Source organism: Coturnix japonica, chromosome 34 (genome assembly GCF_054131305.1).
Source record: "Coturnix japonica strain WE chromosome 34, WE-NBRP24, whole genome shotgun sequence".
Classification (NCBI taxonomy): Eukaryota; Metazoa; Chordata; class Aves; order Galliformes; family Phasianidae; genus Coturnix; species Coturnix japonica.
Window position 1 is genome coordinate 2,375,110 of NC_140696.1, and position 25,043 is coordinate 2,400,152.

The 25,043-nt window shown below is 45.5% G+C and overlaps 1 protein-coding gene across 17 annotated transcripts in view; it reads right to left on the bottom strand.

Moving 5' to 3' along the window:
• Positions 1-25,039, bottom strand: part of CEP164 (centrosomal protein 164) — a 36,657-nt gene extending 11,618 nt beyond the window's left edge. The window contains exons 1-14 of one of the 17 annotated variants that reach the window (XM_085525952.1): positions 24,963-25,039; positions 24,038-24,131; positions 23,598-23,709; positions 23,013-23,223; positions 18,383-18,541; positions 17,180-17,257; positions 14,891-15,001; positions 12,119-12,559; positions 10,598-10,681; positions 8,913-8,996; positions 5,608-5,693; positions 3,895-4,044; positions 1,635-1,853; positions 296-427 (exon numbers count right to left, since the gene is read on the bottom strand). In XM_085525952.1, the coding sequence (XP_085382078.1) occupies positions 296-427; positions 1,635-1,853; positions 3,895-4,044; positions 5,608-5,693; positions 8,913-8,996; positions 10,598-10,681; positions 12,119-12,559; positions 14,891-15,001; positions 17,180-17,257; positions 18,383-18,541; positions 23,013-23,223; positions 23,598-23,709; positions 24,038-24,119 (1,949 nt within the window). In that variant the 5' untranslated portion in view covers positions 24,120-24,131; positions 24,963-25,039. Of the gene's footprint in view, positions 1-295; positions 428-1,634; positions 1,854-3,894; positions 4,045-5,607; positions 5,694-8,912; positions 9,043-10,597; positions 10,682-12,118; positions 12,563-14,890; positions 15,002-17,179; positions 17,258-17,646; positions 17,758-18,382; positions 18,542-23,012; positions 23,224-23,597; positions 23,710-24,037; positions 24,132-24,962 lie in introns of those variants that run through there. The other 16 variants (XM_015884092.2, XM_085525954.1, XM_085525953.1 and 13 more) reach the window with 16 other exon arrangements.
• Between the last annotated feature and the right edge of the window lie 4 nt (positions 25,040-25,043).

Consider the following 25,043-nt stretch of genomic DNA (forward strand, 5'->3'; position numbering starts at 1 on the left):
TCCATTTAGGAACCAGAGCTAAGAGAAGAAAAAAATCCAGAAGAAACTGAGAACCCATGTACGCTTTGAACCATGAGTGAATCAGCAAAGGCCTTAGAAAAAAACATCATAGCCAAGTCCTCATGACTCCTAGCTTACTAACAAGGCAAGGCAGCAGCTATGGGAACCTCAGGCTTGTTAGTACATCCCCTGAGTGAATGCTGATGGTACATAACAGCGGGAAGCACCCTCTCAAACCCACAGTATATGTCCATAGGGACAGCAGCTTCCTGCTTGTTGTGGCAAAACTTCTCACCTTATCTTCTCCTTCTCTGCTTCAGTCTCAGACGTGATGGTGGCTCGCAGCTTTGAGAGTCTTTCAGTTTCCTCCTTTCTCACACGCAATTCTTCCTCCTTGCAAACCTTTGCCAAATCCTCTTTCAGTGTTCTGAGAGATGAGCAGCCAGAAGGAAGAAAAAAGTGGAAAGGGGGGGAAGGAAAAAAAGGTTCAGGAAGCTCTAGTGTCTTCAAACCACCCCCCCAAGGTGTACAGATCAGGCACGTGCAGTGAGTGGGAGCTGAAAGATGCATTCCCAAGGCTCCAGACAGTTAATTCCCTTCTACACCTTCACAATCTGGCTGCTGGCACAGGAGACGCAGCCCCTGAGCATCAAGTTCCTGTGGTGTATTTTAAAGGCTCACTGCGTTGCCATCATATGTGGCACTTTTTTCCCCCATGTACATAAAAAATCAACTCTATGAAATGAAGGCAGATCCCAGCCAAGGTAGCTGGATGCATTGGTATAAGCTTCATGCTTTTACACAACACCCTTTTCCCCACTGCTTAGACATTTCTCCCTTTGGGTGCAGTTTTTGTCCTCTTTTGCACCCAAGGCAACATTCCCACAGTGCTTCATGTCAAGGTACCTTTTCTGGCTGCCTGCGTGCTACTAAGAACTGATGTTTATAATACAAGTTCTGAGAGAAAAATCCCCCAGAACAGAGGACACCGCTCCTATTGCTGTTGTGCTCCCTGGATTGCTATTAGATCTTCTTGCATTGGCTGGGTTTTGCACATAGAAATCCATGCCCTATTCCTTAAAGTCTTGTTTGGAAGTCCTTCTGTAATACTCTCAGTAACAGAGCTTCAAATAGTTCCTCTGGGGTAACTTCATCTTCTCTAATGCCCCAATTTCCAGCCCTAATACTACCATTTAAACCAAGATTTGAAAGTCTGCCAGGCGGTAAAGCTCCAAGCAGTGAACTGGAAACTTTTCCCAGGTTAACAATAAGAGACAAGTTCACAGCTCTATGAAAGTTGCATGTGTATCGAATCATAGCTCTTCTGACAGGACACGAGGAAGATGCTGTCTTGCCTGAACGAGGAAGAGAGCTTTCCTCAGGCAGACTGCACTCTGCTTTGAGCATCTGCAGCACTGAGAGCAGAGCACTACCCATTTCAGGATGTGCAGATCCTTTTTGTCACTGCCAGGACACACTCCTTTTCACCTCTATTCTTGCCTCCTTCACCCATAATTCCACAAAGCAGCTCCTGCTTCACAGTGGCCTATAACACAGCACAAACTTGCTGCCACCAGCAGTGAATCACACCTGGGAAAGACTCAGGAGGAGAAATAGGAAAAACAAAGGAATACCTGAGGGATTTTTCTTTTTGCTGATAAAGCTTCTGAGTTTCTTCCTCCTCCTGTAGCCTCATTTCCTCTTGGAACTGCTGGATTTTCTCCTCCTTTGCTTGCAGTAAGTGAATTTTCTCTTGTTCAACCTCCTCCTCCAGCTCCTTGGCTACTCCCTCCAGGGATTCTTCACTAGATTGGGTCAAGGGCTGCTTTTGCTTTATTTCTTTCTCAGGTTGCCTATCAAAAAGAAAAAGCTCCTTTGGCAAAAGGGTGAGAGAACGGGGTAACACAATGGGAACGTGTAGCATTCCCACACACAGTATCACCTCCAAACCCCAAATCTCAAAGCCACCTACTCCATAAGCTTCCCTCTCTATGAAGGGAAAGGAAATGCAGAATCTCCACTGGTTGGCATCCACTTTCTTTCTTTATTTGCTGCTGAGGAGCACTTGCTGTTTTGCTCACAGGAGATGAGGAACAGCAGCGTATGCAGTTGGAGGGCACACAGGTAGAAGACAAGCTTGGTATAGAACTCATGCTGCCACTGTTCCCTACAACATGCCTGGAAAACAAATCCATTCCCATTCTTGCCAGCCAAACTCACCAGCCTTGCATCCTGAACTTCTGCTGCTGCAGACACAGGGAAGCTTTTCTACAAGGCTATTGAGGAACACACAGCACAGCCTCCAAGGTTCAAGCAACACTTTATCTCAGATAACAGCTTGGGGATGTTTCCAGGCACCACTGGCTGGAACTCTCATTGACTCCTAAACTCTGACTGATAAATTAAACCTAGTCCTAACAGAACTTAGGTCCTGACCAACTCTTATTTGGGCCAGCTACACCTCATGAAGGATCTAGCAGCTATGAAATCCTGCCTAGGACCTTAAAGCAGATGTAATCAGCACCAGCTTCTAACCCAGGGATTAGCAATACATTTCTAATGGACCAGGTATTTTTCTGCAATTGCAATCTAAAAGTGTGCTGGGAGTTTGCCAGCCCTAGGCAACAGAAAGCCCTGAGCTCTCCAAAAATTCAAAACCAATCTGTTTCTAATTATTTCTTTTTTTTTTTTCCAGACATACAGTAGCAAAATTAGAAGGTCTGAAAGTGAAGAAGGAGAAATGAAGATTAGTCGAAGGATAAAATTCTTATTCTGTGCTAGTGAAAGCTGAAGCAGCAAGGTCTTCTCATCATACACCGAGACTGCCAGCATAAGGCAGAGATCTCTGTCTTGCCTGAAATCAGGCAAATAGCAGCTTTAGTAATATAACCTTGAGTCAGAGAGAAAAGGTTACTTATGCAGCCATTAGCAAAAGAACAGAGAGAGAGGAAAGGGTAGTAGGGTCCTGGAAAAATCCTGTTTCACTGCTCCTCCCCTGTAACACTGCGTGCTCCGGGCCAACTGCACAGATGCCTACAGGAGGTGCCATTTATCAGGCTGCTCTGCACAGCACCTCAAGTATTTCCACCTAAAACTGTTCATTTTGCTCCAATTTCTGTTTAAATAAGTGCCCAACCAACACATGGACTTTTATACCATTTCAAATTAAAAACAGAAAGAGATACTTGTCTTCAAACCAAATCGCTGCTCCACCACTTTGTCCTGATAGATGCATTGCCTATTTTTTCCCAATTACTTCTGCTGATCTGTCACTTGACACAGAAAGCAAAGTCAGCATGTTCACTTCTACTGAGAACTTCCATTGCAGTGAAACTGCAGGTACCTATCAGCAAACTCCACCAATTTAGTACTGTGACAGACCACTGGCTTTTGCAGAGAAACTGAGCTCTCCCATCTTCTGCCCTGACCTCGTTATCCCAAATCCAACATGTTCCCAGTGACTCTAAAAGCGAGAGGATTTTTTTCCCCCTCCCTCCTTCCAATCTCAGTACTCCTCAGCAAGCAAAGTGCAGTGGAAAACAGTTTATCTTAGGTGTGTAAATGCTTAGCCTCATTAGTGATGCTGGTAAGGAGGCTTTTCCAAGTACAAAGCAAACAGATCTTTTTCCATACCACAGAGCCCTGTGCCACAGACCCCAAGGGCTGAGCTGCTGTTCTCACCCTCCCCAGGACAGACTGTTACCTCGGCACTCTTGCCAGGAGAACAGCTGCTTGGATTTGCATGCTGAGATGCTCTCAAGCTCTGCTGTGCCCACCAAACTGAATCTCCTAGCGTGCCAACCTCACACAGTAACTTCAAATAAAGGGAAGAACAGAACAAAAAGACAAAAGCTGTTATGCATACAATGCTAGGGACTTAAATGAAGCCCTTACGCTTTTTGCAGGGCTGCAAGTTCTTCCAGATCGATTATGCTATCCGGCAATTCTTCCTCCAGCTGCGGGGCCACAGCTTCTTCTTGGTTGGCATTTTCTAAAGCCAAATACTTCTGTTCTGATGCTTCACAACCACTTTGATCCCTCTCACTTTGCAGCACAAAAAAGGTAACAGAATATCAGATTAGCATAGATTGGATTCTAGCGACTGCTCCAAGCAGACAAAGACAGAGGGAAGACGGGATGAGCAGCTGACTCAAGATGGGCAGTCTGCAGCACAAGCTCATGCCTGCCAAGGGGCCTCATTTGTCCAATACGGGGCTGCCAAAGCCCCAACAAAGCTCCAAACCATTCACACCACCTCGAGCACTGCCAGACTAACAGGCAGCTGAGGGTATAATTTGTCTGTCAACCTCAAAATGTCGAATATCTTTGCTGGATTACCTCCCTCTCTTTGCAAGTCCTTACAGAATTTCCCCAAGATAAATCAGCCCTATTAGTAACACTCACACTGTAGACTAAATTAGAGATGGAAATATATTGGCAGGCATGTTTACAACTATGATTCTACTTCATCTTGGAAGCACAGAGAAGAGAGACTAAGCAAGCACAGAGTAGCTGTACAGGCAGAGTAAATGGAAAGGATTCATAGCTGGGAAGCAGGTACAAAGTGATAAAGAGAATTCCTTGGGCAGAACACATTTTTAGGGACCTTCACGTGAACAGCTTCTTCGAGCACAAAGCTGTGAATCCCAATTGCACACAGCCAGTCATTAAGATGGACTGCAGCTTCTTCTGTTCACAGGTTTTCCTGGCATAAGCAACAGCTTCTTCATTCCCAGTGCCCCAGAATGGTGTGTAGCTCTGTGTGGAGGCTAAGAGTTTCGACACGGTTCATCTATAAATGCCACATGTTACAACTCTCAAAGGCAGAGCAGGATGCTCTAGAGACCGCAGAGCTTTCTGCTCAGCACAGTATTACAGTCATCTTAAACAAGTTTCCACAAACAGGGGGAAAACAGCTCTCCTAGACAGTCTAGTCCTCACAGTAACTATAGGTTGGGAAACCTGTGGTGCTTGTGGGGTTACAGCTGTTGCACTATAGAGATATCCACAAAGCAGGATAAGAAAATAGCTTAATGTTTATGCTTGGCCAAAAGAGGACAAGTGGCCCTAAGATACCACTAAGGAAGGAAGTGGAACTGAACTGTTCATTTTGGAGCTGAACTCCCTTGCCAAACCAGCACTGACTGGCCCCCAAAACCTCCAAGGTCTGTTATCAGGCAATGGCTAGGGCCCAACTCACCTGTGTTAAATGCCACAAGGCACAACACCATGAAAAAACAGATCATTGTGGCAAGACAGAGACTCCACAGCCTTAGATAAAAGCCAGATAGATATAAGGGAAATGGAAAAGTCAGCTCCACACCTGGAGATAAGTCATGACAAAAGGCAAGGCAGGCAAGTTTTGCCAACTTCCCAGACAGAAGCTGAAACAATGCTAAAATCTGCTGAGATGATACTAAAAAGGTGGTGGGAGAAAAGAAAGAGTGAATGGAAGAGACTCTATGAGACACTGCAGGAACTCAGTGCTCTGCAGGGAACTCCTGGACAGGTTACAGTGACCTGAGCACAGCAGGGACAGACAAGACAGGAAAGTCACTTGCAGATAGAGCTGCCTATGCCTCCTTTCTAGCTCTGCTTGTACCGTACCTCTCAGAAGCTTCTGTTCTTTTACTTTGCTCTTCATCTATACTGGCTTTGCTTTGGTCTTTTTCCTCTTCTCCCAGCTCCTGGGCCTGCAGGTAAAAGCAAACAGTGTGGAGTTTGCTGGCTCCTTTGCCACCAAAGCCTCCCAGGACCTTCCAGTGGCTCCACTGAAAAGCAGTTTCGCTCTGGTCCAGCATACCAGCACCAAGCTCAGTGACTAAAGTGCATCCACAGGGCAACTCCAGAATGCCCATGTGAATGCATTAATTTCCTCTCTTGCATGTAATCAAGGTCTTGAGATATCATGGGAACACATGGAGGAACAGCTCCATCAGCACAGAGGCATGTGGGATCTCAGCTCTCCAGGTTGTGTTACTATTATTGGTCTCAGGACTGTTTTTTCAGTACAGAAGATGAACTCTCTGCCAGCACACAGCACTCTCAACATCAGCTTCAGTTGTTTATTCCCCCCTGAAGGCCACCTTACATATCCAAGTAACCATAAACTGTCTGAATAATGTAAGACAAATCTTTTAAAGCAGGAATGTCACATATACAAACATGAAATAATGTACTGTGGCCATAAAGAAAACTGATGTGTTGATTGTGACCAGAATTACAATAGTCCTGCCTTGAATCCTGGTTCCCAAACAGGCCACAATGGGCACTATGCTTCATACGCTCACACCTATCCAGAGACTTCTGACCACTCCCTCCAGAGCAGATCAGTCTGGATGCAGCTGACTAAACTGGTCCCTCAGTAACACGCTCAGAGTGACTTCAGGTGGCTTAATTATGAAATAGGAAAGACTTAAAATAACAAATATTTGAATGTAAAATAGTCAGCTGTTCCTATTCCCACCTGCCATCTACCAGGCACCTGTGTCCCTCCAGCAAGGACATACATATGCACATGCATTTGTGTAATTCACCAGATGAAGAGGAAACAGGTCCCCTCTTCAAACCCTCAGTCCCACATGAGAAAGCACCAACAGCCCATCCTGCATGATGAGGTTTCTGGACACTACATATGGGTCTCCAGAGCCCATCCACAAATTCCTGGGGACCACACAAACAGCAGGTGAGCTCAGCCCCTGCCATGCAGGAATGTAACGTGGAGCAGAGCCAAAATAACACAATTAAAACAGCAGTAATTTATGCAAATATTCAGCAGAGCAAACAGCAGAAGGATTCCCTGCAAGTGCTGTCACCTTCCATCACATCAGCATGGTCAGAACTCTCCCAGCAGCTCCCCACCTAAATAATGACTTCAATTCCTGAGAACTGAGGAGCCCAGAAAACATCACCTGGCTCAAAACAGGCTCTGTCACTGCTGCCTGTGAGAGGAAAGAAGCCAGAAAAGTGAAGAATGAGATCTTCTAGGGAATACAGATGATGAGTTACAGGTAGTGCTGCTGAGCCCGTGCCTGGGACCCAACATACCTACCCAAAGCACTCCCTCCCCAGAAATCCCATTCTGTAGGAATATGTAGATATATTGGGAAAGGTGAACAGAGCACGTGCCTGCAGGGAACAAGGGCTGGATTTTAAGCCCTGCCTGTGAAATTCCCAGAGCCTCACCCCTCGTGTTGTTCCAGGACCACCAGCAGACCCTGGGAAGCACTGAGTACTGCTGGCAGCTTGGTTTTCTGTCCTGCTCAACACCGGGCTGAGTCCCACAGGAAAGATCTCACACATTCACAATACAAAGCCAGGATGACAGATAATAGGCTCTTCGCACAGCATAGTCCCCAAGAGGCCTTGAGAAGAGGATTTCTATGGTCTCCAGCACGTGACAGCTCCAATGCCATGCCTGCTTCCAGCTCCTCACCACCATCACCCTCAGCTTGGTAACAATGCCAGCAAAGCAGGATGCCAGCACTTTAAATGCCTGCTAAGTGAAGGGTGAAAGGAGCAACCTTCCCATTGCCAGCAGAGAAGTCAAGTCTAGCAGACAGCAGCCCACACTGCCACTGCAATCTAACACAGCTCCTGCCAAAACATGCTAACTGAAAGCCTCCAATGTTGTGCATGTGTAGTGCCATTGAAGAGTTTTGTTTTTTTTTTTTTACAAAGAGTATTTTGCCAGTATATTCAAAGCAAGGCAAGTCCATTACATGGAAATAAACACGTTCCAACAATCCGGAGTCTCGTTTTGAAATAGCCTCTGTCTTTTGACACAAAAGAGCAGCTGCAGTTCTGCAGGGGGCACCATTTCAACTCCACCTTCCCTCCTCAAGACAAGGCTGGAAAAAACTCAAAACGTGTCTGCTCCAACAAGACATTGGTATGCACGATGACTGTGCTGTAGCAAGAGGGAGAGGGGGAGAACACAGCAGGCATATGTTTTGTTTTCCCTTCACATCTGATTATGCTCATTATTAGGCACAAGAGGACAGGTGTATTCTCCAGACAATCTAACAAACTGGATTGCTCCTCTCTGCTGGACAGGTGGTGAGTTTGCCACTCAAGGTCTCCTCCAGTGCAGCTGATCAACTCACTTACAATCAGAGCAAGGCTGAGTAAACCCCAGCTGGAGCCTGACCCTCCGCCTCACTGTGCAGCACACTCTTTCATTCAACGCGCTGATGAGCTGAGATGGTGCAGGAGAGGGATAGCTAGGAGAGGGATAGCTAGGAGGACTCAATAGGAGTGTGGGGCTGAGAAGGACAACTTGGCAACACGCTGAGAAGACAAGGATAAAAATCTCAAGAGGCACAGCAATTTCCAGTCTGAACTGCCCTAACACAGCTACATATGGGGCCAACGTGAGGTGGGAAGCAGATGCCACAGACTGAGTGAAAGGATCTTCGTTTTCCCTACATGAAAGCAGGGAATTAAGTCAATGGAAGGTAACCTCAATTTCTTCATTTTCTGCTACTGTGCTCTGTTACAGAAGCTCTCTTCATCTGCTTAAGAGAAAGAAAAGGACAAACACACTAACAACAGAAAAAAAAAGCCAGACTCTGCTTCCCTGCACTCCCCAGGAAAACCATGTTTTATGTTATGCATGTAACTGGGGGCAGCGAAAGCACACGCTTGTGAGCTTGCACACATGCATCACCCACAAGCCACCTCTTCCCAAGAGTACGATATTAGTGTAGCTTCTCTTCACATGAGTGCCTGCAACTCTGCAGACACAATACTGAGCCAGGACTGCTGCTCTGATCCCTTCCCTGAAGTCAGAGTGCTCCATCTGCCTCAAAATCTTTATGCCAATAGCTTCATCCTGCTATTAGTATGCCACAGCACAGTGTTTTAACTTGCCCATTCCAAGATTGGTCCCTAACCATAGATAAAGCACTTACCTTGCATGGGTACTTGTCTAAAGCAGGAGACAGAGCATCTACATCCAACACACGCTCAGAAAACTGGCTCTGGAAAGCCAAGTCCTGAAGAAGAAAGAATAGCATCAGTTCACTGGTCCCATGAAAGATCCTGATGGAACAGAAAAGAAATCTGAACAGTTAGGAATCCTCACTCATCATCCCATTGACAGCAGTTCAGTATAAATATCTAGAGCTACTACAATTAGAAAGGTTTATAGGACATGGGAGATGGCTCTACTGAGATCCAGGCCTTCATCCAAGCACAGATTTATATCTGTATTGCAGTCAGATGGCCCTGGCAGCAACATGACAGCAGCAAGTTGGGTTTTGTTTCCCAAGCTGTAGGGACACACACAGGTAACAGGTTACTGATCTACCGGCATGAAACATCACAGATGGGGCACTGCGCTGCAATGAGGCTCTCCTCCCTGATGGTCCCAAAGGAAACTCGCCCTGAAATGCCAGCAGACTGCAATTCCACATAAGGGCATCACAGAACTGCTACAGGGCAGTGAGCCTTGCCATGCTACCTCATGTGTTCTTCCATGCCACAGATGACAGCAGGCACAGGTGATACACGATATGGTGCATCTATAGCCCCCAACCCTCTACTGCTCTATTCCCAGTATTGTTGCAGATCTTCTGAGATATTTTTTTCCTAGAAGTCAGATTCTGCAAGTTGCCCACAGGCTACTCACTCTGAATTCTCCCTATTGGCAGAGGCTGTGGGTTCACACACTTGGCTGCACACACAGCGTGCGAGAGAGCATACACGCATGCCCACAAGCAAGCTCTAGAAAAGGTATTGTTTGATGCAGCAGCCACTTGCCAACACAGACTCGGACTAACACTGATAGATAATGATATTCGCAGCCATTTTCTGGCCATGCTGCCTCTGCTCCCACTGGCAGATGGAAGCAGCAGTTTCCTGCAGAGATGAAGAGATGCTGATGGGCACTTCACCCCTCACCTCAGGGCTACCCTCCTGAATGTTCTCCCCTTGGAACTTTTGGGAGCCAGGACTCTCAGCCATGCACGTTTCCCTTAGAAAAAGCTGTTTCATCCCTTAAAGCATGATTTTATATCGCTTATTATTTTCCACTTTGCAATTATCAGAATGGTATCCCAGCTATGAGTGACCTACTTTGCCAAGGCTATTACCTCACCCACAGAATGAACCTGCGCTCTTTTGCAATTCCTGCTCAGTACAAGTCTCTCACCACATCTGACTGCAGAAGTACCACAAGCCTCCTACCATGGGCAATATACATGACCGGCAGACCTGGAAATCCTACTGAGTGCCTGACTTGGGTCTAGCTTCAATCTGGAAAGCACATCCCTGGAGCTAGAGGGCTTCAGAGCGAGAGCTGGCTCTTGAAGCACTGCTCTCCAAACACAGAAAGTCCTCAGTCAAGCTACTTCATCTCATACAGCCTGTGCTGGCTCAGGAATTTGCTAAGCACAAGCATGCTTCAGTATTCCAAGAGTCTTTCTGAATACCAAAGGGAGGTAAGCAGAAGGAGACACCGGTGACCTGTGCCATAGCAATAAGGTCACTGCATAAGTTAGGGATATAAGAAATGGCTATAACTTTACACTGGCTGTGTGTTCCCAGAGGGATGCAAAGCCCATACCCAAGGGATAAGGTGCTCCTGGCAACTCACCACATGCTGTATCAGCTCCTGGTCTAGGCGGTCAGAAGCCTGCAAGTCCTCCATGCATTCACTGCTCTCAGATACTTTGGAAAGCTGAAAGGAGATATGTACATGTGTTAGCCCTGCAGCTTCGTTTAGGCATTTCCAACTAAAAAGACAACAAATGATACCTGGAAGACAGATCTGGTCTCTGTATACCATAAGGAAGAAAAACAGCAAGCATCTGAGGTGAATGAACATATTAGGAAATACTAAGGGTGTAATTCACAAGGCAATCACAGAACGCCACAGAGCAAGGGCTGGGAAAGGAGGACGCATGTAGGAGATGGGATTGGGGAAGGCAAAGAAGTGCTCTTTAAATATCCCTGATTAAAGCACTTGCTTACTGCTTCGTTCCTTCTGCAGGGATCTCCACAGCTCTAAGAACCCATCAAGTAAATCATGAAGCCACACAGAACAGAGCTTCAAAAAAATACAGCACCTTGCTCTCCCTACTTGCAGTGCAGATTCCTATGTTCCCAGTCACAATGAAATGATAATTAATTAACACCCATGCAGTCCCGCTGACTTCAGCAGACCTAACCAAACATGTAAAGAGAGCACTTATAAAAGCAAAGATTTCAGTTTTAAGCTCATGCTTTCCAGAATCAGTCATAAGGTTTATCATTTCTTAGACATTACATACCAACGGAACTAGAGAAATGACCAAAATGATCAGGAAGAAAATAGATCAGAGAGGCATCATTTTTTCAGGTCTCACTTTAACACTTGTGGAAGACAGGTAACAGAACTGGAAGGTGTGCATCTGACACCGTGGCTGCAGGGTCCAGGATGTTAACCCACCTGCACCTCATGATGCAGCACAGTTCACCTCCTGCCAGGGCCTGCACAATCAGTGCAGCTCAGTGCTGACTGCCAGTTCTCCTCTCAGGCAGCACTACAAAGGTACTGGGCATGAGCTGCAGCACAGGAGCCAGCCCCTAGGTATGGCCCTTCCCCACCCTGACCTCACACTTCCCTCTCAGCATCCTCCTGCAGAGCTGTAAACATCACAGCTGGCAGCTCACTTTACACTTTAGCCCCATCTCTACATAAGCTGAGAGAAACAACAGAAGGAGAGAAACAAAGCAGTACAGACAGCTGATCGTGGTGTGAACTTCATTATAAAACCTGCTTGCTTAGTACAGATGGCAGCACTGAAAGCTGAGACTTATTTCTCCTCTAAGACTTGAAACATGCGTCACAGTCCAGGGTTTTTGCCTGTCAGTTGCTTTGGACAGCACTTTGTGTATGCGTAGAAGAATATTTCCTAGCTCAGTACTGAAGAAACCAATTTGGGAATTCAGAGCACTTATTGCCACCCCCACCCCCCCGCAGGAACACACTGCTGATTAGGAAAGCACTTATGCTGACTAAACAGAAAATGAGTAAAAGCTCCAAATGCTTTTCTGAATCAGGGCCTCACAAAGCAATGGGAACAGCCACAGCAGATTCCACACCAAACCAAACCCAAGCAGGCAGGTCTCTTACTTTGCCAGCATCCAGCCTGCTGTCTGCTTTCACATCAGCTGCTTCCTCCCTCATTTCATTTACTATATTTTCATCAACAGACACGGTGTCAATGGTGACAGCCAGGCTTGCCAACTGATCTGCTTCAGCAGCTTCAGCAGCTTCAGCATCTGGAGATGCAGCTCGAGGTTGCCCAGGACTGCTGGGCACGTCTGTCCCTGCTGCTCTCCCTTCCTCCACAGACTGTGGCAGCTCGTCAGCTGCAGAGACGTCACCTTGCACCCCGGCAGCCTTCTCACCCAGTCCTTCATTCCCAGCAAGTTTCTCATCAGATTCCTCTTTGTTCTGGTCAGACAGGCTACCGTGAGCATCTCCAGAAAGGGCTTTAACTGGAGTTGGAGGACATGCGTCGCCAGAATCCAAGGAAGACTCTCCTTCAGCACGTCTTGACTTTAAAGACTCCTTCTAGGCAGCAAGTCAAACACAATTATAGCTATAACATTCTTTACTCTCTCTCCGGAAGGATGCTGGGTGAAAATTACACGGGTTCTTCTACAGCAAACAATACAATCACAAAGCTTTGGGTGACTTCAGCAAGACCACCTTGGTTTTATTTTCATACAGGCTCTTTCAAATGAAAGGAACATTAAGATAAACTCATACATTTCCTGGGGCTGAGATTACTCCACTGCTTTTGTAATCATGAGTAGCTAAGTGTGAGCAGTGGCTGCTGTAGGGACCATCAGACCCTGGAAGCTCTGCAGGAGGCTTTTATATACTGAGTCTCCTTGGTGAGAAGTGGATGTTTGCAAGAATCTTAGCACAAAATAACTAGAGAAGGGCAGGCAGGATGCAAACTCCCTGCTTCCCAGTGGGACAAGTTGAGTGCAGGCACTGATTTAAACAGCCACTCTAGTCCCAATTTGGTTCAGAACTCAACTAAGACATTAGACTAAGAAATGTCTTTTTCCCACTGGCCTTGGGAAAAACAATCCTAAGCAACAATTCAGTCACCCAAAGGTTCATCTCCCAGCAGTGGGGAGGCCCACAAAACTCACAACAAATAGCGCTGATAGCCAGGAGGAAGCAGGAAAAGGTTCCCTCATCGGTATGCAAACAAAACTCCTTGCACTTCCTACTTTCTCGCTGTTTTATTAATGCTGTGGTATCTTGTCAAACATTAGCTGCATCCTGCGTACAGCGTGTACCCTACACAGACTGCATATTTTAACGATGTATTTTTATCAAAGTGCAACTGGAACGCTGTCAGTTTTGAACGCGGAGCTGCGGCAAACTGAAAAGGCTGTCTTGGGCACATCATTTGTCTGAGAGACCTTCTCAGGGCTGAGAGAGTCATCAATCAGACCGGAGGGGAGGACAAAGAAATCAAATCACTGGGTACTTTCCAAAAAAACTACAGTTCAGAGCCTCACCTGCAATCTGCCAAGTAATAAATGAAAGCTTATGGCCTGTTTCCAGTTCAGTGCCTGGTTAGCAGAGGTTCACAAACACCACTGAATCACTAGCCAGCCACAGGAGGCTCTTCAAAGGCCTGGCTAAAATCTCTGTTCCAGACCCCAGAAAAATGTACGTGGTGGTGCCATTCCTTTAGTGACAGTCCAGTGGGCCCATCTTCGTGATGCTTCCTTTTATCTGGGGATAAGAGCATCTGGAACAACAAGTCACTAGATCTGCTTCTCTTTGGACAGATTTGGTTTGGAGTTCTCATGAGGGCCCTTCCCCAGGACATCTGATAGTGTCCAAGAAAAGATGTGCCAGATGAGACCAACCTGGATTCTTAGGTTTAAAAACCGTAAACAGATCTTTCCCTTTGGGGAACACATACAACATACAGACGTATCCACTGATATTCTGCACACATGAAGACCTCTCTCCAATAAAATTTACCTGTTACTAGAACATCCCAGAATCATTTCTCTACCTGGTAGAATCCTATTTTAAGGACAGATACAGAAGATGTTTGTTAATGTTACATCTTAATGATAACAAGCGTAGCTCTCCAGAATAGGGAACTATGACAGTCAGACACACAGGTGGAAGAGGAGGGAGGTTTTCCTTGTGTAAAGAAAGAGACCACAGATTTGCTACAGATTTTGGGGTGACAAAGGGCCTTACAGATTACAATTGGCTTTAACTGATCTTCTCACAAACTGTAATACATTTCACCTGCAGCTGAGTGAATATGGAATTTCTGCCTTTCAAACACATTATTTCCAGACTTCCCAGTGATCAGTATAACAGAAGGAAAACAAATAGGAAAAAAAAACAACTCCAGCAACCCACAGTGATCCCAGTGGGATCAGGTTTTTGGAAAAGCATCCAACCCAGGGATGAAAAATCAGTGCAGACAGCAGCCAACAAAACTGCATCTTATTCATCTCCCAAAGCAGGATGACTATGCCACTTTGGATTTTAACAGCTTGAACGTGAGAGATTACAACAAAAACCTTCACAATCCTTCTATCTTTAAAAGAGAGGGAAGAAAACAAACCACCTCATACTGCATACAGAATTCCTCTGCAGGCTGAACATGCTCCTCTTTTGCTTCCCGATTTCAGGCTGTTCTAAGGCAGAGAAGAGCAGAGTGGGGCAGGTCTGGCAGCATCTGAGAAGCATTTGCTCTTGAGTTTACACCTCTTTCTATACACACAATACTTTAAGCAGCAAAAGAAACAAGCCAAGCAACAATCAGATCCACACAACACTGGAAGCAGCAAGCAAAGTTCTGTGACATCATGCAAGCAGGGCTGCAATGTCAGAGCCACTCATCACCTCTCTCAGACTGCCAGCTTCCTCCATGGGACTCCTCTGCTCCTGGAGATGAGCTTCAGTGACATCAGCCAGGCATCCACCAAAGTTCTCCTCCTCTGCTTTGCTGTTATCCTAGTGAATGGGGTAATAGCTGCTAGCCAATACTCACACAGCACCCTTCTGAGCTGTTGGAGTCCTCTGCCTGTGACAGCCTGAGTAAGAACTGAGCACAGCAGCTCTTCACCATGCTTCCCCAGGACATGAAGGAGCAAGGCTGTGACACACATCAGTCATCCATCCCTTTTAACCAGACATTGGGGCACTGATATTTTATGGATGTCTTAATATCCTTGGAACTAGCAACGCTGCTGCCTGTGTATACATCTCTGCAATAACATGTACACTGTATTGCATAATGTTTATTTACAGAGAGAGCTCCCTTTCACACATCTCCATCTGCTAAGAGAGCTTTGCATGTTAATCCCCCATCACATAAAGGTCCCCCTTGACTCCAATTGTTTACCCAGAGATTGACCTGTACAGAAGGCAAAGCAATAAGGCTTCCCAAGCTGCAAGCACTGCAGTCTGCGGATTACTCCTGCTGCCATGGGACCCTCAATCCAGGCACCCAGAGGTGCTTCCAGATCTTTTCCTTCCCTTGTCCCTATCAGGAGCATCCCTGCACCTCAGCACATCACTACACTCTCACACTTCTTTTCTTTGAATATGGATATTTAGCCCTGACCCACAGATTCCATGAAAACAGCTTTTTTCACCCCATTACTTTCTAGGTTCACCTTCCACAGAGCTTGTTTTACAAATTCTTTCCTTCTCTCCATTTTGGAACAAAGATGGAAAGATGGGATACAGGATGAGAGCTCACTCATAGGAACGTTTTTCTACTGCCCTCTCATGGAGTTACAAGTGAATTATATTTTCATCAGGGCACTCATATTTTATCAGGGTGAAGATATCACCAACCTGAGTTACTAGATTTTGAGACACAGCCTGGCTGTTGGGCAGCAATTGCCATTTTATAATAGAGTCCTGAAGCTTTGCCACGTCACTGAAATGCCAAGACAACTCTTTGCTCCTGGACACATTAACATTTCAGTGACGAATTGGGCTCTGACAGGCTTCTTGTTTGGAAATGAGAGTCAAAGCCTTTTTGTTCTGCTTTTCGGTGGGCTTTTTTGCATCCACATTATTACAAACATTCGCAGTTCCTGTCCAGCTCTATGAATGAGTCCTCCAAAGTAGTTTACAGCTTAATTTTCTGTACACTGTGAAAAAAGATGAGGGAAATAGCAAAAACGTTTTAAGAGAAATTAATTTGCCTTTCAATTGCTGGAACTGAATTTTCAAAGTGCTAAGAAAGGATTAACGTCAGCATAGACAGACTGAATCACTAGAGCTGCTTGCAACGCACTTCACATTGTCCCTTTGTCATCTTAAGCCTGATCACTGCTAAGAAAGTGCTGGCAAAGAATGCACACCCGCAGGGAAAGCAAAATGTCTGCACAAGGCAGTGCATGTACTGAACTCATTGCTGATGCTGAGAGTCTGAGAAATGTAATTTATCAGCAGCGCAAGATACAAAATGAGTTTTATGTTGCCACACACGGAAAAAGCTGCTGTATCCAGTCCACAATGAAGCTCCTAAGAGATTCTTACGGAAATGAATGACAATGTGAGGATCGTGTCTCCAGACTAAATTCCCTCTCCACTTCCCAAATGACAACGCTGCAATTTCTGCTGAAAATAAGCCTTCCTTCTGCACTGACTGAAAAAAAGCAACAAGGAAACAAACTGTGCCTCTTCCTCATCAATCCTTCCTCCCACAGCATCAGCAGTGGCACCACTCAGATCTGAGATCCCCTTCTTTCTGTCATTCCTTGGATGAAATGACTTCTGCCTTGCCTGTCACACCTATGTCACTTTGAGTTCTTCTCTTTCTTCACTCATCAGGAATTAAAGCTCCACCTTGCGCAAAGGTGCTGTCAACTCAAATGCTATCTATCAGACTAGAAGCACCCTCCTTCAAGGGCAAATCTACCTTCTCATACTCTCTGTAGAGGGGCAGTGATGTGGGTATCTGGCTTATCCTATGTGCTGCCTTCCCAGCCCTGCTGTTGTGCATTCCTCTCCATCAGCCCCAGTGCAGGTTGATATGTCTCATGAATTACAAACAGCTCCTCAGGTACCACTCCTGGGCTCCTACTCCTGCAGCCCACACATGGGCATTGCAATGCCATAGCTCCTATTCTATTTAGGCAGTTTTACATACCTGTTTCATTGTGTCTTTCTTACCTCCGATTCAAAGCTGCATCCCAGGGCGCTGACATCCATATGCAGGTTTTTGAAGAGTTCTGTTGTCCTGTGGAGACTCTAAATGTATTCAAAAAAGGAAATGGCCAAAATTGAGTTCTGATCTCTGCAATGCCATAGGCTGTGCAGAAGGAACTTGAGGGTCCGTAATTTGTGGAAATAAGGGAGCAGAGCCAGAGAAACACACCACAGCAATAAGCCTACAGTCAATTCATTCTGGAATTGCATGGGGGTAGATGTGGATTTACAGAGAGTACAAAACAGGATTAGATGCTTTTTGGCACCCAAAAGATACACACAGGAAGCACAGGGCAAATTGAAGCCTGAAGTCAAACTGAATCACCACAGTCAATCAGCCATTACTGGAGTAGTATCACAGCTTTCCACTCCTTGAGCCTTCAAGCACCGTGGTTACTGACATATATGAGGATCCAATACACACCAACTACCTCATTCTCACTTCCTCTTCACTTCTCCCTTTATCTACAGCCACTGTGTTTAGAGAACTCTTCACAGATCAATCCCAGCAACTTCTTGGTTCCACTAGTGAGCTCACAGGTCTCTCCAGGTTATGAAGTCAAAAAGAAAGGGAAATCAGAGGACAGGCAAAGTAACAGGGGAGATACAAACCCACTGAAGCAGGCAACAGAAAGGAAGTTTTTGAATTCTGAGAACTCAGGATGATGCTGCTACCCTTTATTTTGCAGAGCCACATCCAGCAAGGAGATGACATTTCTTATGAGGTTTCACTTCTCTTTACAAAAAGTGACAAATGAGAGGCTCCTATCCAAAAGCACACCTGCAAAACCTGCCTGTGCCTCAGAACACAGAGTCAGTCAAGACTGTGGCAGATGTTTTGTTCGTATCAATTTTATTAAAGAAATACTATTTATCATGCTTCATTTGGGTAGAAATCAAAGCTCACGTCAAATCAATTTAACTGTTTTTCAACTATTGAAACGACTCTGTCTTTCAAGCTGCTAAACAAGCAGAATTTATCACTGAACCCCTTAGAAACAGCAAAAGATGAGAAACATAGTGGAACAATAGAAGTATTTCAGTCCAAAGCATTTCAAAACAGGAGAGGTCACAAACACCATCTTTGAAACTCCTAAGTAACACCAAACCCGTGAGCTCTTGCAGGGTCTGCTTTTCCAGGTGAGCTCCCAGAGAAGACAATCTTACCTGAGCTTCTCCTTTGTCTACAAGACCGGAGTCCACAGAGCTCCCCATATCTGAGTGCAGTGAGCCACGCGGGATGCCAGCTGGAGAAGCCATGGGGCCACGCAGAGGAGCAAGGTTCCCCAAGGGCACCTGCATAGGTGCTAGCAGAGCATCTGAAGGCTGGAGGATGTGAGAGAAGAGCACGGGTTCACTGTTTACACTTGTTTCAGAAGGTATTCCCCAGTGCAAACACTGTCTGCTAGCACAGAACCTACCAACAAGAAACTGTTCTTAAGAGCTAACGCCAAACAATTACCAGCAAATGACGTGTAAGGAAGACCAGATTGATTTACTCATACATTTCAACTTCTGAAGACCCATCTGAATACAGCAATTTGGTTTACAGCAGCAAGGTGATCCAGAAAATAAATGGGCATCACTTCAAAATGGAAGCAAGAGCATAACAACAGTCACTCTAACTCACACACCTACATGCACTCAAGCACAGTACCCTCTAAGGGAGGCTCTTACCAGCACATCGCCCTATGAAAATTGGGTAACTTCCCTCCTTGCTTTGCCCTGCTACTCAGCACAGCGTGAAACAAGTAAGGGAGAAACCAGCAACCAGGAAAGTCTCTTGAGCTGCAATTAACATCTCTAGACAGAGATCCAGCCTGCTTCCTTACCTTACACCAGTGTACTTTTTCAGCAGTACTGAAAGTGGAAAGTAGCTCTGCTGCAGCATATCAGTAAGAAGCTCCTGAATACATCTTTAACTTTCAAAGCACAGCAAGAGCCCTGGGATCCACCCAAAATCCTCACCTCAGAACAATGCAAGCTTGACATCTCAAGTTATCCTCCACCACGAAACCTGACTGTTCTGTTTTACTTTGTGGAATTCACCGCCCAAGAAGTCTCACCTTTGATACACTGCACCAGTTAAATCAGAAGCAAGTGTACTCTAGGGTTTTCTCTACATCATGCCAGTATGGCCACGTGCTGTTGCTTCAGCAGAGCACATGCTTATTCATAAATCACAGTCCTGGTACTCGGTGTTTATACTAAATTACAGACTGAAAACAGAGTTAATTCACTTGCACACTGAGGGATAGGGAGAAGGAGATGAATGCACACTGATCCTCCTTCCACCAACTCAGTGCCACATCAATGGTAACAGTACAAATAATGTATTCTGTGCTTACCTAATTATTTTCTACAGATGGCCATTAACTATGCATGTGGAGCAGTAGACACTCGTTGTCCTTCAGCAAAGATAAACTCACTTCCAGTGGGCTAATTAAAACTTTTAGGATAATCTGCAGTTTATCTGATATTTATAGGTATAGTTATTATCAGCTGAGCACTACCACATGCTGTTAATTAGAAATCTGAGCTAGCAATTTGGTGGAGGCACAGCTGGGTACCTGCAGTAGTACAGCAAAGCAATCCACTACACAATGTGACCTTTTAGTTCCGGGGCAAGTTTTACTTTGTTTTCAGAACAAGAGACTTGCTAATTTCTTATTAAATTGAAGCAATTACTTAAGGACAAAGGCAAAACAACCTGAAATGCTCTTCCTAGGAAAGGGGGGGGGGCTCTGTGAGTTGAAGGCTGCAAGGCATATTCCATAGCACTGATGTACAGTGACAGACACCTGCCTTTTCCACTCCCTACTCTTCCACTTTCTACTACTTTCTTCCACTGCTGCAAGCTGAATGCCAGGTTTACAGAGCTATGTCTTTTCTAGAAGCCTTTTTGGGGTGTCTGGTATTCAAAGAGGAAGAAGAAGGCTACATTTACAGAGGGCCACATCATACCTGTAAACCTTTTCGGTGTCCTAAGACCACTGCAACACTGATCCAAGGACCACAGTGTACTAAGTCATACTGCCCACAAAACAATGATCTGGAACCAATGGGAATAATATTTCTCTTTAAAGAAAGAGAATTAATTCAAATGTTTTTCTGTTTTTCTCCTTTAAGGGGGAAGAGAGTCCATTTGTCTAAATACCAGACATCTACATGGCTTTGCCTTACAGCTTCTATAATGTCTTAACCAATGCATTCACACTGGGCCTTATTAGGCTTGAAAAAGCTTATTTCACCCTCAGTTTAGACTGTGGGTTTTAGAGGGAAAAGACTGACTTCTCCTATTCTTACTACAAAGGGTCTTGAAGCCAAAATTAAAACCTATTTTGTATGGAATGCTACAATCCTTTTGCATTCCCTGCCAATCACCTCTTTATTTCTTTTAGAAGACACCTCCCCTAGCATAAAACTGACTTGCGAGTAAATTTTGCAGCTTGTCACACTTCCTTATATAACTCCTAACAGGATGCCTTCCCCCTTTGCTCCTGTAAGTTAGCTACAAGGCGTGGTTTCAATCTCTAATCTCCACAAAGATACATGACAGAAATGCCATCACAAAGGACTAAGTCCTACCTCATTTTCACCTGTTCCTTCACCAACCTCTACTTTGCTGTAATTCTCAGCAGTTTTTCTGGTCTGGGTCACCCTCACTTCCATGTGCTGACAGTGACTGTTGCTTCCTTGGCAGTCAGCCATCTGACAGAGATGCTCAGGAGGAGCACATGAGTGTTTTGTGCCTGCATCCTCCCACACTCTGGGATCCTCATCTGTCCTTCTATTTCCTTCTTTCATTTCTTTCTGTCCTTCAGCAGCACCATCTGACTCCTGAGCAGTGAGTTTCTCACAGGAATCCACCACAAACCTAACACATCCATATTCCTGCAGCATGTGGAACAATTTCATATCCCTGGAGCTATGTTCCCCCTCAGATTTTTGGACAGTACTGAGTGTCTGAGAGGCAGGTGATTTCAGGAAGGCATAAGGCAGCATAGGCTCTTCTGTGAAAGAGTACAGGTCCTTTGGTCTTCCAGACTTATGGTGTGGAGAGGAGAATTGCTGGCTCACTCCCATTTTCTGGGGTGTATCAACACCATGAGAACTGTCCCAATCACTGCTGTCACATTCTGATATTGAATCACCTCTTTCTGCATCTTCTCCACAGCCATCTTTGAAAGGTGGAGAAACATGTTCTGATGTAGGATGGTACGCATCAATTCCCCTCTTTGCATCTACTCCTTGCAAACAGGGTTGCACACCCATGATCTCTTGAGGAACTCTGGATGGATTCTCTGGTATACCACTGATATCATCTGCTTTTATATCTGCTCCTAGTTCCATTAGCTCCATTTGCTTTGAATCCTGTCTCTCAGGTCTGCTGATGCTCTCTTTATTCTTCCCAGGAATGACAGCTTGACCCAAAGCCTCATCCTGAACTTCTCTATTACTTCTACTCTCAGATACTCTGCTGTGACACCTTAGCTGCTCTTGAGCATACGAAGCATCAATCATGCCCTGCAAATTCCAGTCATCTGTGGGACTGGAATCAATGAGAGTCATGTCATAGTTCCTTCTTCCTTCTCTGGCTTGCAATAAATTTGGACTTCCTTTCATATCCCCAGCAGAGCTGAAACAAACATTTCTTTGTATTTCCAAAGGTATATCTTGATCCTGGTGAATGTATACATCAAAGCTGCTGAATGGTGGGCCACCTTCTACAGTTTTCATATCATTTAAGGTTTGGCATGGCCTGTTGAATGCTGATACAAGTGTGGGATGCAGTTTGTTTGGCCCCATGCCTGCAAACTGTCTCCATGAATCATTTATGTGTGACAGATTCCCACCGCCTTCATTTCTAATCTGGCTATCTGGTTCTGGCTCAGGATTCTCCTGCCCAGGGGATAGAATGGCACAGGGCATATGACAAAAGGATGTTGAAAGAAGAGTTCCTCACTCCAATTCCTAACTAGATAAATATAAGCAAATAACTGAAACATTCCACATAACTATATATATATATACAAACCCTTATTTAAACTACAAACTTATATGTAATAAACATGTCATGTATATAAACTGGTGTGCAAATTTTGGAGCACTTGAATTGAGCTGCATGTGTATAGAAGAAAAATACTCATGTTTAGCCTGAGGCTAAAGATGCATATATCGTTAGTGGCAACACAAAACTCTCTTTCCCCACTGATATTTACCTCATTACAGGTTAATGAAAGGCAAGAATGAAAGAATTCCATCACATCTAAAGGGCATTTGGCTATTCTTGCAGCTACAAAAAGCATAGTGACTAGCCCTCACTTGTGTTCTATGTGTGGATATTACAGCAACAAGCACAGAAACCCTCTGTTGTCTTCTCCAAAAGAAAATCCACCCAGCACACCAAGTGTAGTCCAGTTACCCTCCATCTCTCCACTAAACTGCACAATAATAATTGCTCTCTGCCCTAAAGAAAGTACATCATAAACAAGCAACAAACTTGGGTTCAGACCTCAACGTGGTGCTTTTCATCAGCAGCATCACAGGGCTGTGAAAGAGCCACTGAAGGCGCGCGCCTCTAAACCAAAACGTCAAGATTTCTGGGTGAGTGACCCCATTTCCCTTGGATTTTCATCAGACTCATCACAGCTTGACAGGATTCCTAGTCAAGTGATTGCTCTGCCCATCCCAAAGCAGCAACAGTACAGCATTACCCCCTAATTCACAGCCACTCATCCTCAACCAGCCTTCTTGCTCCTCCACAGACTTACTGCATGCAGCAGAGCCTACTTACAGCATGTTGCTTCAGCGACTGCTTATCCTTCTTGTCTTTCTTATCTTTCTTGTCTTTCTTCTTCTTTTCTTTCTTTTTCAAGGTGCCACGTGCCAACAGCTTCCTCCGTTCCTGAGCAACCAGTTCTCTGTAATAGTCATCACAGGGGTGGTCCCACACGGACTGGCCATTGTTAAAGTTGAAATAGTAGATTTCACCAGTGACATCCTGGCTGTGAGGCAAAAACAGTGTGAGAACACACAGCAACGTAAGCTCTGCACAGACATGGTCTCATTCAAGGGGTTTCAAAGGCTCTAAAAACATTCTTACTGCACCACACGATCACCCCACATTCACTGAACAGGAGCACAAGGCCTCCAAGAACCCAGAGGCATCAGTGTGGTGAAAAAGCCCTCCTTGAGAATGCTCACATCCTCATTTAACTTGTTAAACGATCTTTCCTCTTCTTCCACCACCCCAAGAAGAACCTGTGCATATTTTTTCCCCTTGCCACTTGCTACCCTGCTCTGACAATCAGAAACACAGCAGAGAAGGCCAGCAGACACCAGCAATCTTATAAACCAGCTCCTGAGAGGGTTCTCTCACCAGGGCTTCCACTGGGGTGGTAAAGGGGCCACAATGCCTTCCCTGGCCAGCCACATCAGTTCAGGTTCCTTCTCCGGGTCAATGCCGATGTCCCTTGCAAAATCCTGAATTTCTAGGGAAAAAGAACAGGAATCAGTAAGATGGTCTGCACCAAACAGTACACAGAGCCAGCTTCCACAGCTAAACTAATGGACACAATGGGAAATCCCACTATTCAAAACTGTCCAGACAGGTCTGTGTGTCAGTGAACACATTTTCCCTGGTTGGTGACCCAAAGGAATAAGAGACTGCAAGACAGCAAATACCCTTGCAATCAAAAAGCTAGTTTTTCAACCATACACAACATTCCTTTTGTCTGCTCTCTTGAATCATGCTCCCCCCAGCTTCCATTTCCTTAGTACTCCTTGAAATAATATAGCAAGGAGGACAACATCTATTACCCTGCTCACTGGGAACATATGTCTCATCATAATCTTCTTCCAGTATGAGCTGGTCACCAATGCATACGGCACCTCCTTCCATGGCTCCCTGCACCTGGCACCGGGAAGGAAACAACACAAAAATCACAAGGAGCAACTGTAGCAAGACAGAAACAAAACTTCCCATCGTGCAGTACATAGCAGAGTCCCTATGGAAACTCAGCAATGGGGCAGCAGAAGACATGGGGGTGACCAAGCATGGATGCAAACTGTGAGAACAAAGTAGTACAGCACTGAGCAAAGACCTGAGGCTGATGCTGACTGAGAAGTTTCATTCCCCCAGGCTTTCCAGCACCTACAGAAGAAACAAGCCCTGACTTTGGGCACTTTATAGATAGATAAAGGCGAGCTGAAATAAGAAATGGTAAGAAGAAAGATAAAGAGTTTTCCCAGCCCACAGAACTGCTTCTTGAGAAATCCCTGGGCTGATTCTGCTCTGCCTGGGGACAAGCCAGCTCCTCCCAGCAACCCGCTTGGCCTCTCTCATGATCCCAGGGGGCATTTTGGAAGCTAAAAGTAGATTTTAATTCACCGTGCTCCATCTCTAACCCCTGGAGGGTTGTGTCAGTGTTTAACTTCAGTTCCACAGACAGAGGTTTAACCTGTGCTCCTTCAGAGCTCGTTACCACAAGCTCAGCAGACTGCAGCACTCACACGGGTACATCAACAGCACCCCAGGTACAGCCACCATAATTAACCGATAATTATAACCACCCCCATAATTAACGCGGATAATTAACGCGTTTATACAGCTGTAGCGGCCTAGAGCACATCAAGCTGGCGGTGAAGGAGCCTTTTATAAGCAGATAGAATAGTATTCGAGGTGTAGGTGTCCCCAAGGGCTCAGCAGGCCAAGGTACATCCCACACCGTGCTGTTATCCTCACCCTTCTCCCAGCCCCAAAGGACTCATCGGACCAGGCCCCTCCGCGCCGCCGCTTCCATGGACGCCCACAGGTTGCCCGGCT